This window comes from Camponotus vicinus, unplaced genomic scaffold, assembly GCF_025532165.1.
Source record: "Camponotus vicinus isolate PSW18456_S1 unplaced genomic scaffold, iyCamVici1.0 SCAF_10, whole genome shotgun sequence".
NCBI classification, from domain to species: domain Eukaryota; kingdom Metazoa; phylum Arthropoda; class Insecta; order Hymenoptera; family Formicidae; genus Camponotus; species Camponotus vicinus.
In genome coordinates this window covers 5,454,239-5,470,674 of record NW_028141946.1, presented here as the reverse complement: position 1 = coordinate 5,470,674, position 16,436 = coordinate 5,454,239, and the positions used below count along the sequence as shown (strand labels likewise).

The following is a 16,436-nucleotide window of genomic DNA, read 5'->3' as shown; positions in this document are numbered from 1 at the left end:
GGATCTTACGATAGACTGTGACGGCACAGAAAACTTCACCACCGCATCGCACTACAGACAATGGAAGAAGGGAGGCGAACGGTTAGGTGATGGTAGATTTCTTACCACTTCCACCTGTGTATGCCAACCTACTACCGGGCGATGCACACAGATCGCCGTCCGCCGATCGTCTGTCATGTGGGGGCGTACTAATTATCGGATGTTACCTGTGCGTTTAAAAAACTCGCAATTATCGCGGCATTAAATTTCTATCCGAGTTGCAGTCGATCACTACCGATCGCTCCTTGAGTATCCTGAGTGATCAAGAAATCTTAGCTTCTTGCGTTTCCCTTTCGAAATAAGAATTATACATGACAAACGATTAGTAATTATATTATATCTTTTATTCGAGAATTAAATGGTATTGCCGGACCATTAGGCACATAATATCGATAGATATTGTACAATATATTATAAATAATATTTTTTTGTAAACGTAAATAACTTTATATATATTATTATGCGATTGTCAATATTTTGATATACGATGCCACATATCTCTCTTTCTCTCTTTCAATCTATAAAGTAAGATTAAAATAAATTTTTTTCCCAAAAGAGATTACATACTTTTACTTGCAAAAGGATTATATCTTTAATCATATAAAAATAATTACAGTAATCGATTAAAGAAATAGTATCTAATATATAATTTTTAAATTATTGATTAATCAGATTTAATATTAAATGTACCATCATAATATATTTGTATTTTTTACAATATATTTATAAATAATTTGAAAGCAGCATTAATTCTTCCTCTTTTTCGCATCCACTCATTACACGTTAATTTCTTGCATCATTTCTTGTATTTCATAATCTCGGAAAAATTTGCATTTTTATTTGACAATTTTTAGCGCTGTTTATTAAATTTTATCTCTCTCTCATTTTTATTAAAATCTGAAATTTCCATATCGTTTTTTCTTGCAAAATATTTATATATGCAAAGTTTTGAAATTATTTCAGAACATATTGGGCCACATAATTGTGTATTTGCGTCGCGAAAATCTTTATTTGAACTAGAGAGAGTTTATATATTAAATTTTTTATTTATTTCTTTTTTTACGAAGTATATCGATTTATTTTTGCTAATCTTTCATCATCTCATCAATATTCTATGATGATGTGGTTCTCGAAATTAGTCGCTTCTTAGTCTTTGCCACCTTAAAAATTATAACGACAAAACTTGGAAAAAAAATTTATGAAGATGGCTCTTGCGCCTACAAGTGCATTTTTTAGAGATCGTTAGCGCAAGCGGATTAATGCTTGGTTCCGTTCTGCTTACAGCGGAAAGACCTCGCGGTCGTCTCGTTCCGTTCTCCACACTCTAATACCTTCTTCATATCAACGGCTCGTAACCAGGTTAATACACACAGTCTAGCTCTCAATTGCGCGATTATCACGCGAGCAAAGTCGCGGATACAATGCATTTTACTGATTCCACATATCGTTCTTTTTTTTTTAGTTTTGAAAGATGCACGGATACATAAATACGTTTAAAAAATCACCAAAACAATTTCCCTTGAATAGCAATTAAATTGAGAGTTCAGTATAAAATGTGTTGTATTATTTTTTATACAAATAATATAATTTATATAAATAAATAATATTATATTTTTTATATAAATAATAATATAAATATATAATAGTTGGGGCAATATTCTCATCCATTTTAAATGTTTTTAAAACTCTTATTTTATTTCATTTTATTCGTACTATTCTCATCAGGCATATCGGAAATATATTAAATATATTAAATTAATTAAGAGAAACAAGTTTTACAGAAAATAATACTGTTCGACGAATTATTAATCATTATGAGAGGTTGAAAGTATTTTCACTAGATTTATATTGTATACATATAATTTTAAGTAAATATAATAGGCGACACGGATAAAGCAAGTATGTAGTGTGTAACTAATGTTTAACGTATGTTTTTATAATTGCGCATATTCGCATATTTCCATTGCCTCGTCAGAACGATGTTCCGTTCTAACTACGTTATAATTTTAATTGTTGTACATAACCAATAATTAACATTCTTTCGGCATTATTTAATTAAATTGTAAAGGATAAATCGATTTAAATATTAATTGATCAATTAAGCTTAAAAAATTGATATTAGCATAAAATAAAAAAATTGATATTAATATAAAAACGGTTCTACGATATGCATTGTTACAAGTCTTATATGATGGTCTAATATTATTGAATAGAAATACCGATAAAATTAATTAATCGAATCGCTCGAAATGTTAAATTTCATGTTTGAACTAGACACTTCCCATCCAAACTTTCGACAATGAATACGAATAATCCATGATACGATTGTACGCGTGCACGCACGCATACTTTTCTCATGCGCAAACCGTATTACGTTTTTGCCAGTCAAGAAATATTCGCATGATGCACGCAATTGAATGCACATATGGATCTAGAAAATATACTAAAAATGGTTACTAATACTAAAAATCAAATTATTTTACAAGATTTGCATATGTATAGAGAGGAAATAAGAGAATAAAGTCTTATAAAAATATTCATAGAATTTAATAACTTCGCAAGACTTGCTAAATATATTCATAGACATATTAAAGACAATTATACCTTGTTTTGCGTGAAATAGAAAAACGTTATGTATAAATATATTAATGTATATATATATTACGTAGATGTGGATGTCACCGTGACATATTACCAAGGACTTCCCAGAATCACGGTGCCTCTTCCATCTAGAAGAGAATATTGCTCGTTTACTATGAAACCAATAACACATACAGTCGGCAATTTTTTAGATATGTTGAAGACAGAGGATCGTGGCATCGATCGAGCATGCATAACATCGTTAGGTAAGATATCGTATCAATCATTTCTATTACAATTAGCGGTTAATTAATAATTAAGATATTAGAGATTGTGACAATATCAGATAGATTTGATAATGCAAACTAAAAGCTTTGATTGCTTTTCAGATGGCGTCAGAATATCTTCCAGTAATACGATAGAATCGCTTTTAGAAGGGGATTTCAAATTAATAATAAACGATAACGAATATGTTGTTTCGCCACCGTTGCAAGAAAGGTGCACGATAGTGAGTTATCACATAAAGACGAGTTTTCTATTCGACTTTGTATTTTTATATATAATCTAGAATTGCGTAGTTGGGACGCTCTGATTAATGTCGATTGATTAGAATTTTAAACGAGCGATATTTCGGTCAATCATAATTTTCACTTGTCGGCGATATCTTTTGGTTGTTCACATATTTTTCTTGTCAAACTAAGCGTGATACAAGGATCACTCTACATTTCTCACTTTCGCAGGAGGATCTTCAGAAACTTGGAGATATACAAGCACTCATTGCACAACTTTATGAAGCGTTCCACGTGCGAGAATATCAAGTCGATATGGAAAGATCGGTTGTGGCCGAGCTAGAAGACATTAGATTACAATTAGTACCCATGGAACAGGTAAAAATGTTAAAATAATGTTTTAAAATATAAAATTCTTATGATATAAAATAATATTTTATAATATTTTATATTATAAATTGTACGACATACATACACGAATTATATATATTCATAAGACATATTTATGGATATTTATGTGAAATAATATATAGATTTGATAATTGATTTATTTTGATTTAATTAAACGAAACAATTAAATGAAGCGCATGCATCGATTACCTTTCCATCGTAAACGTGCATAAATTATATTTAAACGCGGCCACACTTCTATTGTTAATCTTTTCTCATACTCGCGCTGGTTTTACAACTCTTCTTAATTGCCATATTCTTTTAATTAGCACACTCGCGTTGTGCTTCGTATACGTGATCGAAGAAATAGCGAAGAAATACTTTTCTCATCCCATCTTTGTGTGAACTGCGCTTGCTATATTCGCTATTATGCAATGTCATGAAAAGAGAATTTTTGTAAAATATTTCTTGCATCTTTTTTTCTTTCTTTACGAAATAATAAAGGAAAAAATTACTTTAGTTTCCACAGTCCTCTGATATATTTATTTGTCTCAAATATCATATCTTTTTTCTTAATTATGTAGAATATGATAAAAAATAAAATAATTTTATTAACAGAAACATCTAGATACATTACAAATAATGATAAAAAAATAAAAAAGTGTGGATTTTACATTCTCTTAATCTCTTTCTTTCTTTTTTACGTATTTCTTTTAGAAATTGCAAGAAATACAAAATGCCGCTTATAAAAAGGCAAATTTCTTTATTTGGACGTTCCTAATTATGATGTCAATCCAATTTGGAGCATTAGCCAGATTAACTTGGTGGGAATATTCATGGGATATAATGGAGCCTGTCACTTATTTCGTTACTTATGGCACTACTATGATGTGGTTTATTTATTACCTCGTCACTAGACAGGTTGATTTTATAATAAAATATACTTGTAGAATTCTATAACATTATAATTCGATGAAATCAGCTATTTTTCTTTATGCATTTATATAGGAATATATGCTGCCGGACGTGCTGAATAGACGTCATCTCATAGTACTTCATAGAAGAGCACGGAAAATCGGTCTCGACATTAACTTGTACAATTCGTTAAAGGATCGAGCCTACGAATTAGAAACCACTTTGAAAGTCATTCGTGGTCCTTTACACGAATATAAGACTCAAAAGGAACGTAAACAACGCGCCAGATCCAGTTCCAGTAGCTCAAGATCGCCGAGTTCCTCGCCTAGCCCCAGTCCCAGCCCCGAAAGAGATGTTCCTAAAACCATGCCAGAACTGAATGCTCCGAAAAAACATCCCGACGAGGGATTTAAAGTTTAGTCTAGGTGGGTGAAAGTTGAATCAAATTTTGTCAAATTTAATTCAACATAGAGTGTGCGATAAAAAGTCATAAGTAACGAATTCAACGATTACCGATCGCTTAAATTGACATTATCTTTTTCCAACGAAGTATTGGATATACTCAAAAGAGAATTTTTCGCGCGATGCACTCAGGGTAATTTTTAAGTCCGCGAAATCGGTGCTGAACGCGATCGGAGTGCGAGACAAAAGGAGAATGTAATTTATTTTTGTGTTTGTGTGTGTTTGTGTAAACAGAATCTAGAGTGATATCTTCAGATCTCGACTCAGTCTTCCAAGTAGTATCGGCGGCAACCTTTACCACGCGTATTTCACAGGCATTAAAATATCGCGATTATCGAATGCTCAATGCTGTCGACGTGTTTGGAAGACGTTAGAGAAAAATATAGGAGATAATTATACTTAGGCATCATAAATGTCGTAACAACCGCTGGATAAGCAGTCTTCGAATCAGCTAGTACTTTAACAGAAGAGAGTAACATTTTATAAAAATTTTATAATAACATGTTTTATTTGAGATATAACATATGATCAAAATGATACATGTCAAATATGATGCGTTTTTTTTTTCAAAAATACATCTGGTAAGTTAAGGCATTTATGATGCCCAGTATCAGTGTTAACTTAGTGTATGCTATTTTGATTAACTCTTTGTTGTATTTTTATGTATAATCGAAGGATTATTTCCTGAAAAATGTCAACGGGTCATTGTTGTATATTATATCTTATCACTTTACTGGCCAATCTTTCAGCACCAATTCAATCGTTATATCTCATTCTCGGCCGAATTATATTATAATAAATCTCAAGACAGCGGTGCTGTAACTTGAAACTCTATGATTGCATAATAATCATGACAGTAATTTTTGCGCATTGGTGCAGACTGAATACAATTGACTACAAAGTTATTCAAAATTATAATATAAGTACGTTGACCAATGAAAATTTGGTAGTCGATTTGTGTACACAATACAATTGTGTATAACAGTTTTTAGTATACATCTCTGCGCATTAGTACCGCCAATTGAATTCGCTATAAAAAATAAATAGCATTTTAAACGAATTAACTGACAAGTAATTATTCTGTCACTATGATAATATGCCTCGCGAAAACTGTGAGAAGATTTAAAAAAAATAAATCTTCTGAAATATAAAGCCGTGTTAAGTGTAAATTATATTTATAATTATGTACATAAAAAATTAAATTATGTATATATTTCATATACATAATTATTGTATATATATACATATTGTATATATATTATAATTTTTATTATATAATAAATTATAATATTTTATATACAATAATTATGTATGTAAAAAAGGCATAATATACGAATACCTTGCTTGAAAACAAGAGTATATAATGAAAAACTTGTAATATATTAAGGAGTTGCAAAATATGATTACATTTTTTTTGTAAACTATAAATTAATCCGCAAAAATACGTATCTTTTATTTATATTATTTAATATAGCATCTGAAAAGAATATATTGAAGATTTTCTTATATCTTAAGTAAGTAGACATAAGATTTTTGTTCTGCAAATATTAAAAGTAACTGAAAATCTTATTTACAACAATTATAGATTGATACATTATAATTATATAGATACATCCACATTATAGATACATTATAATTTGATACAAAATACACAATTAATGAATACTAAGTCATTTTATGCATAGTATTAAATAATGCTGTTGACTATTCACAAAGTGGTATTATGATATACATCGATTGATGTTATTGTATATATATAATGTTTCATAAAAAGTCAACGAAATTGCTAATCATTAATAATTAATGCATTTCAATAACTATCACATTGTAAATATCAGTACATATATATACATATTGCTATCCTTTCCTTCATTAATTATACACGAACATACATGAACATTAGCATAGATGAAAATCCATCCAAAAAGACATTAGTCCAGAAAAATATAACGAAAGGTAGGTTAATACGTTCGATTATGTACCTTATCATATTATAATGTAACTAAAAAAAATATTTAATGTTCTTTCAAAATTATCCTTGAAAATTTCTAGTTTTCAAATCAAACTCTTTATAGAACTCTTTATAGAAAATCATCAATATATAGTCAGAAAAATCATAATAAAAAGCACTTATACTATTATCACTTTAGCATTATCAATTGCTCTTAATGAAAGCACACGAATAATGCTACTATAACTATGCTATTACATAACATTTCCAAAATGTCATAATATAAAAAAAAGTCATACATAAATTGTCCTTCTAAACTTATAAGACTTCTTCTTGATTTTATAAAATCTATCCGTCCGTTAAAGTAGTCTGTTAAATCTATAACTGGCTTTTATTTATTTTGTGCTTATGTTAACAATTCAAACAAAAAAGTTCGATAGAATTCAAGAAATAATTATTATAATTCATGTTAAAGCAACAAAATCTTCATATAAGCTATCTCGAGACTTTCAACTAAATTTCTAACTATAATCTCCTATAATCATTCAAATAGATTAAAATATATTTATTAAAATATATTTATTATTTATATTCTGAGGGGATATATAATGCATCTAATTTTAATAAACTTTTTATGTTACGTAAAGCAATTTTTTACATAACATCATTATTAAAATGTATACCGTATTTCAAACATAAATGATAGATAATTCTAAATTAAAGATATTAGAAATTAATTAAAATTTACTGCTAACACACATTAGATGCCAATGCTTTTTTACGGGAAAACACAAAGCATAAAAAATACGTTTAGAGCGTCCCTATCTTAATCACACTTTAATGAGCTTATTCTATTTCTTGTAAAAATGTTTCGTAAGTTATAGATCTTTATATTATTTGTAGTGAATAAGAAGCATAATTATCTAGAATAACATAAATGAAAGTATCACTTTCCTATTTCTGATCGTCTCATCGCACAGTTATCTTCCTAAAATATTTTGTACTCTATTCTTAGATCTCGTATATACAAAAAGATTTTTGTACATATATAAATATATACACGCACATATGTACATTACGCACATGTTATTTTGCGAATGATATTGCCTTAGTGTATTTCTCATAAGCTTCAACGCCTAATTCTCGATTGATTAATAGATAATCAAAGCTAATTACATTTGAGAGAGACTATTATATATCTATTGTATATCTGACGTAAATGTTAAGAGGAAAAGAACTTGTAAAATGTTCACGTTAATCATAATCGATAATCTTTGATGCCAACTATTTTATTTCATCAAATTTTCCAAAGAACCGAAGCATCAAAATTCATTTGATAAAAATTATTCGTGATCAATTTCAATCATTTTTATGTCTATTTTTTTTATATCCGCATATTATTTTCAAAATAGTTCCAAGTCATTAGAAGTATGTTTAAGTCGATGAATTTAATTAAAAATCTAATATTGTGTAGATAAGATTGATAAATATATCTGTAAAATGATATGTAAACGGACATCAAAATCTTATTTTGAAATATATGAATCTCGCAGATTCTAATTCAGTAGTTAATAACACAAATGCACCTATAAGCATTTATTTCTACTTTTGTTTAGAGATATACTACTACAGTCGATACATGAATATTTATTCGAGTGAAGATGTGCTGTGATTTGCGTTCAATGTATTTCCATGTGAAGAAAATTGGAAATAAAATATATGTACAACATTAAATCAAAATTGCATTCTATATAATTAATAAATATTTATCCCTATGGAGACTTCTTATTCATTTTCACATAATTTTTCTATAATTAGATATTATTCTTTTAATATAACAATTCTTTTCCATTTTTATATAAGCTTAATAATAATTAATTCATTTACATAAATTTTTTATAAATCGAAATTTATAAAAAATAACTTTATTAAGAAATATTTATTAAAAATTTATTTTTATTTTAGATTTTGAGATTTATTTTTGCATCAATAAAATGATAGACTTTTCCATAAAAGTATTTGTATATATCTATATATATTTATATATAAATTATATTTACATTTGTTTCATCCGTATTATATATGAAAGATATTATATTGTAATTATATTATTTATATTTATAATTGCATATTTTAATTTATATAAAATATGGATATATTTATTATGTATAGGTTTATATTTAAATTATTATATTAAAAGAAAATATTTCAATCACACAAAAGTTTTACTTTTTTTTTATTTCGTAGTTTTGTTTTTCGAAATTAATGGAAATGCCATTTCTCACTACAGTTTCTAGGGAATTTTTATACGATACTTTTGTAAAAGTGGATGAACGCACGACAAGCTTTGGCGGCATTTGATATTACTTAACCTCATGAAGTAGTGTTCATATATGTACATCGTTCAAAAGAAATTCAAAAATAAAGAATAAAGATTTAACGAAGATGATCGTACCAATTAAAAGGTAAAACTTTTTTGACACATCTTTATTACGGATTATATATCTTACTTCTCATAAAATATCGATAATTTTTATATTATTAAATTAAAAAAAGTCCATTTTTTTTAGAAATGGAATTATAGAAGATTGGGCTATCATAGATTTGCAAGGAGATTTAAAATTCGAAAAAATTGGAAATTTAGATAATCAACTAATTGGCGACCTTCATTTTACAAAAGCTGGAATACCTATTTTAATTATTGGAATTCATGTACTACATGGAAAAGAAATAACACTTGAAAAACCCTTGGTTGTATTAGAAAGACATCGTGACAATGTAAGAGACGAGACAATTGGAAAAGATCAGATTGTAAAGACAGAATACATCGTAAAGGCTATTGTGAAGAAGAAACTTTTGTTTAGATCAAGGCCAAAATCTATAGTAACTAATGTTCCAAAACCATGTTAACATATAAATTTGTATCATTTGCAAATTTAACTGTATAATGTTTAAGAAATATTTTATTTATTGATTTTATTAGTCTAATTATGTCAATATTTAATAATACAAGGTTAAAATCTAGCATTAAATTTAATATTAAGTTTAACATATTTTATTTAGTCTTTCATTTCACCCTCTTCATCTGATTCCTCCACTCCTCTTATGTACATGACATTATTACATCTGATTAAAACTTCCCCAAGATTTCCAGTACAGCTGCCATCGATATGTTCTTCAGTGTTTGCAAGTTGCAAATTCATATATCCATCCACAGAAACCAGATAACCCTTGTATTCATGGCCCCATTTTAATTTCACCATGACTGGTTTTCCAGTCAAACCATTTAAAAATGGTTTGGGATTTATTGGCATTGTCGCAGCCATGATAGATATCTGCAATCTACATTTTAAATAAAAAAGAATATGTTTATAATAGATTTATATATAAAAATAAATAATATTATATATATATATATATATATATATATATATATATATATATATAATAATAATAATATTAAAACAATATTATATATAAATAATAATAATAATTGGAAGAGAGATTCGTGTCTATGAAAATTGAATATCTAATCTAAAACTTTGATATGTGACAAATAGTTTTGGAATCTGTGTATATTTATATTCAATATATACTTCAATATATATTCGATATTATTTAAAATATATTTTTGCAACATAATATATCAATAGTTACGTTAAATTATCAGCTTCAGTTATTATTTTTGATACATTTGATGTTAAATAAATGTACAAAATAACAAATAATATTACTTTCTCGAAAACCAATTTTTAGAATTAGGTTATAAAAATACATTAATATAAATGTATATATTGAAATATATATTAAATATAAAATTGATGAAATCAAGTTTCAATAGCTTGACTATGTTAAACTATTGACATATATCAAATAAAATATTATTTTATAAAAATGTGTATATAATATATATATATGTATATATACTTACTTCTTAAATAGAATATAAATAAAAAACTTATTCAAGCACAATTTATGCTAACTATAACCTCGATTATTACAAACGGTTCTGAAGAAAAATATTTGCTCCCTCTGTCATTGACTCTGCGACAAGAAGCTCCCTCGTGTTCGTTTACGTAGGTTAGTCTATCATACATGTTACCAACTGCAAAAGATAAGTAAGAAAACAGAAATAGACACAATTGGCTATCGACTAGAGAATTTTCGAAGACCCGAAAATCTTTCTATCTAATAGCCAATCATGTAACAGTATGTCTATGTGTATTTTTACTGGAAATCTGTTTTATGGTTCCAATATTCACTGCCATTACTGAAAATCTATAGTTTACATTACGTATACTATAAATTTTCAGTATTAATAGAACGCAGCCCATATCGCGGAATTGTAGCTTCAACCATACACTGTGCAAGATTATTTATGTGCTTTGCTACATAAAGAAACAGTCATTTACTGGCATCAGCGATAATGAATATTCTACCGAAGAAAAGGTATGAATTATTTTTGTGTGTTAAATGTATTTTTATATTTATGTTGTATATATTCTAATGTAATTTTTTTATTTAGATGGCATGTCCGAACAAAAGAGAATATTGCTCGTGTACGTCGAGATGAAGCAAAAGCTGCTGAAGAGGAAAGAATTAAACAAGAACGAATTCAAAAAGCTGTATGTAATAAACGTTATTTAAATATTGATTATAGAGCTTTGTTGTTATTTAAAAATTTTGTTTATTGATTTACTTTCCAACAAAAATTGCTTAAAATTATTTCTTGTTATAAGTTTATAATGTTGGTTTTTTTTTATTAGGAAACTGAATCGAGAATAAATTTATTAAGACATCAAGCAAGATCCAAATACGATGGTCGCTCAAAAGTTGACAATTCCAATACAAAATTAGAACATGTCAACTTTTTTGCTGAGCTTGAAGATGGAAAGATCGATTACAACAAACCTAATGCAGAACATGAAAAGGAAAAAAAGGAAGAGAAGGAAAAATATGAAAAACAAATTGGATATTTGACATATCTGGGACAAGATACTAATGAAGCAACCGGAAAGAAAAATTGGTATGAAGAATTACCAAGGAGATTATTAGATACAGAGAAGAATGTGGAAGTAGAAACAATAAAGAAAGCTTTAAATGATCCAATAGTCGATATAAAAAAATATTTGAATATTATGCGCTCTACATCTGTCGAGGAATCAAAAATAAAGACAGAGGGCGCTAAGAGAAAATATTGTAATTCTGATAGTTCTCATTCTGATCAAGAAACCCATAAACACAAAAAACATAAGAAAGACAAAAAGTACAAAAAACATGAGGAAAAAAATTACAAGCAATTAATTAAGAAAGAAGCCAAGAGTCAAAGTAATATAAATATAGAAAAATTAAGAACAGAGAGGATGCTTAGAGAACAAAGTGAAAAGTTAAGAACTGAAGCACTCTTGGCCAAGGTGAGAGGGGAGCCAATACCTATTGTAGCACCAGAAACTCCTAAACCTACCATCAAACAAAAATACAATTCACAATTTTTCCCTGAGATTGCTAGACAAAATGCAGAAAGAACACCTAAATATACATAATCTAAATGAAGTAAATAAATTACTTTCACATTTTTCGGATGATATACTTAAAATATAATCATTATTATACAAATCTAAATGTAAGAAATATGTAATATATATGAAGTTATATATGAAATTTATATATTGTATGTATATACTGTATGTATTCCTAATGAATAATTAATCAAATGAATAAAATTTTGTAGAAATTGTCTCTAAAATGTAAAATAAATACATCTTTACAAAATAGATTGATGTTAAATTACAAACTTATTATAAGTTATAGATTAGTACATTTATTACGTTAAATTAGTTTACATTTTTATCTTATTTTCTACTGCACACATACTTTTTTACATTACAAAAATAAACATATATTCTTTTACTCTATATTTTTTTCACAAGAAGAGTTTGATCTAGTGAATGTTTCCAAAATTTCCATAAATATTGCCATTCCTCGGGCGAACGATAATTTTGATTTTGATACCAACAGATAAATGTATTAATCGCATCAAAAGCATTCTTTGCTGTAATATCATTTTCAGAATTGTCATCCAAATATTCCTTATCTTCCATTTCTACTTCTATTTCTTCATTTTCCTCATGATCAATGTCATTTTCATAATGATCAGGCAAGACAACTTGATTTAATATTTCCCAGTCTTCTTGTTTTACATTGTCATTAGTCAATTCTTGACACAAATCATCACTTGCATCTTGAACAGCAGAGTCTTTTTCTTCATCAGTGTTTTTCTCTCTACGAACTGATAAAATAATATCATGTCTTTCTTTAAATTTATTCAAAAATCCTGTTGATGCTTTAAAAGACGCAGGTCCATTAAGTAGTTTGTTTAATTCCAATGCCTTCTTTCGCAACATTGATCCCGTCACATGAATCCCCATGTTTGTTTCCTGATAATACCATTCATACAACATTTGATCAAGACGACTATTTTCGACACCTGTGCATCTTTTTTTGGACATTTTTCCTTGGCATATAATGAGTGAACTTTTTTGTTTCAGCAAATTTTCTTTTGATTTCTTTATGTTTGCTATTGCTGATGTAGATACTTTATACTCCTGTGCTAGAATTACACCTTTCTCTCCTTTATCAAGACGTTCTAAAATTTTAACACGATCATCAATGCTAAGACGTGTTTGCTTAATGTGTTCCTGAAAAAGAAGAAACAGTATTCTTAATATTTCAGGAATAGAAAATATATAAGTATCATCAAAATCATTGTTGGGGACTTTAATGCAATCTATATTAATGTACCTTCTTTGTTGTCATTGATTTTTTATTGTTTATACTGTTAAAATTCGATATTTTTTTTCTTCGGAACCAATTTCTCTTAAGTCTCCCGAATTTGTAACCTCAGTAAACTTAACTTCTTCTCCTGCGTTGCTCTCCCTCTACTTTACATGAAAATATCAATGTACGCATGATCAAAGTGAGAAAGCGAGTAAAAGGGGTGTAATGACATAACCAATCAGATTCTCGCTATTTTATCCTTTCTATTTTTAGAACTCGCCTAAAATTATTCTATTTTTTTTTCTACATTTTTTTTTAGTCGGAATTTCGGAAAACGGAATCTCGGAAAAGTACTAGAGTGGTGATCAACCAATCAGAATTATCTAGTAAAGTTTGAATGTCGGTTTTTCGATAGCCTCGCTCCCCATGAAGTGATTTTTACGGAAAACGGAATGCTATTCTAACCTCAAATTGTTTTTCAATTTAGAAAATTTCTTTATTATTTTCTGTTATAATAAACAATACATACAAATGTCACTTTTTTATATATTTTTCTATTGTATTAATTATTTTTTTTGTCGGGAAACTATCAAAATAAATTTTTCTATTTTTACTAATTTCTGAAATGCTCCGAAATATTAGTCCATGGGGAGCCCAGCCACAAAAAAACCGGACCGACAAACACGCAACTTTTATTCTTGACAATATGATAACCATTTTATGTGATAAAATATTTTGATTAAATATTTATATGTATATTAATAAATACTTATCGAACAATTATTTATTAACAATAAAATTCTTCTTATAAAGATAAAAATTCAATCCCGGTTAATTTTCATTAAACGTTAAGTTAAAATTTCTCCAAATAATTCTGATTGGTTGATCCTAATACTAGTATTCTAGTACTTTTCCGAGATTCCGTTTTCCGAAATTCCGACTGCCATGTGACAGCACCCTTATCGGAGAATATAGAGAAAATCGCAAAAAAAATACAAGGAAACTTTCGACTATAAAATAAACAGTTTGACACAAGATTACATATCATATCAGAGAGAAGACTGAGAGATGTCATGGCCTGTTTTTAGGTGATCCCTGAAAGCGATACTTCCTCTATGGACATTGAAAACGTGGACATGAACTACAAAGCAAATGTCCATGAATGTTCTCAGAGGGTAATATATAATGTGCACAATTTCTGGTTTTGTTCCGTGCTATGTGCACGAAATGCCGGTAGCACCAGAGTATAACAATCATTATTTTGAAAATAATATACAAATATGATAAATAATAATTTTTATAAAAATAATTTTTATAAATTACTTACCTATATGTGTATGTATGTGTGCCCATACCTTGTCCAAATGATTTTAAATATAAGAATAGACTATATGAATATCGGCGTATGTTACCGCCGGCATAGCTCTCAGGTTCATGAGAGTACTGAAACCTCCTCACCTGGCAAATGCCTTCGAGGCAATTGAGGAGGAAAAATTTTTTTATTTTTTTTTATTTTTTTTAATAGAGTTTTTAAACAGAGAATATATAATACATATAAAAAATATATATTACATAATTATAATATATACAACGTAAATTATAATTAATTTGCAATTACATAAAAAACACATTACAAATTATTAAATTATGTAATATAGAAATAATTACATTACAAATATATGTATTACAAAATTTAATGCAGAATATATAAAATACAATGCATTAGAAATATGTATTACAAAATATAATACAAATTTAATATAAACTATAATTTTAAACTTAATACAAAATAAAATTTATTACACGAAAGTGTCCAAAGTATACTTATAATATAAAATTTACTAAAAATTTTTACATAGACCAGACAAGACTGATTAGTGATGATTAATTACGCGATATTTATTATTAATAATCAACATAGAATAATAGAATTTAATTAGTTTTATATAAATAACGTATAAACGTAAATAATCATGATCAAAAGAATCATTAATAAAATTGTTGATCATTTCTTCGATTGTAGAACAAAGTATTTGCATTATTGACGCATTTCGTGCAGACCATGAAAAGAAATATTTAAAACGTGTAAAGATAGAACAAGCTTTGATGTAAATCAAAGATTAAATTACAAAATAAATTGCGATTTAAAATTCGCGAGAAAACGCGACGAATAAATAAATCGACAATAATCGAATATTCAATTGCGAGATACGCATAATATTTATAATATAATAATCGAATCAATAAACACGCGTGCGATATAATTATTATCACACAAATGTTGACAGACGAAGATATTTTAGCAAACATTTGTGATCCGTATTGTTTATGAACATAAAATTCACTGTCCGATTTATTTGCGATTAATATATACGCGACTTTATACGAATTTCACGATTGAGAATAAAATACATATCCTATTTCGCGCATGATTAGCTGAATAAGAAGAAATTAGCTCTATAAGCTTTAAAATATAATTAAAAATCGCGTTGTGGCCACGTTTAATAGAAAATAACGGAACGAATGATTTTCATTAATATAGTTATCGATCGTCTTTTAAATTATAGAAGAAAATATTTGCACTACCAGCATTTTGCACGAACTATTAAAACAATATTCAAAGACGTGGAAAGATAAACAAAGCTTCAATGTATAAGTCAACGATTAAATTATAGATAAATCGCGATTTAAAATTTATGAGAAAACGCGACGAATAAATAAGTCGATAATATGCCGAATATTTGATCGCGATACGTATAATTTTTATAATATAATAATCGAAGCTCTCAATAGACACGTGCGCGATATAATTA

The 16,436-nt window shown here is 27.7% G+C and overlaps 5 protein-coding genes across 7 annotated transcripts in view; 3 read left to right on the top strand and 2 right to left on the bottom strand.

The window, feature by feature from the left end:
• Positions 1–6,104, top strand: part of Mcu (mitochondrial calcium uniporter) — a 52,379-nt gene extending 46,275 nt beyond the window's left edge. For both annotated transcript variants that reach the window (XM_083080961.1, XM_083080960.1), the window contains exons 3-7: positions 2,709–2,885; positions 3,009–3,127; positions 3,360–3,506; positions 4,236–4,439; positions 4,527–6,104. In XM_083080961.1, coding sequence (XP_082937087.1) covers positions 2,709–2,885; positions 3,009–3,127; positions 3,360–3,506; positions 4,236–4,439; positions 4,527–4,853 — 974 coding nt within the window. In that variant the 3' untranslated portion in view covers positions 4,854–6,104. The remainder of the gene's footprint in view (positions 1–2,708; positions 2,886–3,008; positions 3,128–3,359; positions 3,507–4,235; positions 4,440–4,526) is intronic.
• Positions 6,105–9,179: 3,075 nt separating this feature from the next.
• On the top strand, positions 9,180–9,899 carry LOC145961100 (chromosome transmission fidelity protein 8 homolog). The gene is made up of 2 exons (XM_083080955.1): positions 9,180–9,311; positions 9,417–9,899. Exons 1-2 carry the CDS (start codon positions 9,292–9,294, stop codon positions 9,754–9,756), a joined length of 360 nt encoding a protein of 119 aa, XP_082937081.1. The 5' UTR covers positions 9,180–9,291; the 3' UTR covers positions 9,757–9,899.
• On the bottom strand, positions 9,792–10,936 carry Smf (small ribonucleoprotein particle protein SmF). Its single transcript, XM_083080956.1, has 2 exons — positions 10,778–10,936; positions 9,792–10,188 (listed from the first exon to the last, which is right to left on the bottom strand). The coding sequence occupies exon 2, from the start codon at positions 10,170–10,172 to the stop codon at positions 9,906–9,908; it is 267 nt and encodes an 88-aa protein (XP_082937082.1). The 5' UTR covers positions 10,173–10,188; positions 10,778–10,936; the 3' UTR covers positions 9,792–9,905.
• Positions 10,937–11,105: 169 nt separating this feature from the next.
• Positions 11,106–12,618, top strand: LOC145960521 (leukocyte receptor cluster member 1 homolog). Its single transcript, XM_083080058.1, has 3 exons — positions 11,106–11,295; positions 11,372–11,471; positions 11,613–12,618. The coding sequence occupies exons 1-3, from the start codon at positions 11,273–11,275 to the stop codon at positions 12,387–12,389; spliced, it is 900 nt and encodes a 299-aa protein (XP_082936184.1). The 5' UTR covers positions 11,106–11,272; the 3' UTR covers positions 12,390–12,618.
• Positions 12,619–12,651: 33 nt separating this feature from the next.
• Positions 12,652–14,643, bottom strand: LOC145960522 (jerky protein-like). Of its 2 annotated transcripts, XM_083080061.1 has the most exons (3): positions 14,533–14,643; positions 13,648–13,787; positions 12,652–13,544 (listed from the first exon to the last, which is right to left on the bottom strand). In XM_083080061.1, the coding sequence occupies exons 2-3, from the start codon at positions 13,660–13,662 to the stop codon at positions 12,759–12,761; spliced, it is 801 nt and encodes a 266-aa protein (XP_082936187.1). In that variant the 5' UTR covers positions 13,663–13,787; positions 14,533–14,643; the 3' UTR covers positions 12,652–12,758. The 2 variants fall into 2 exon arrangements, with proteins under 2 accessions (XP_082936187.1, XP_082936186.1); XM_083080060.1 differs by lacking the exon at positions 14,533–14,643 and having other exon boundaries at positions 13,648–14,397.
• Positions 14,644–16,436: the final 1,793 nt, after the last annotated feature.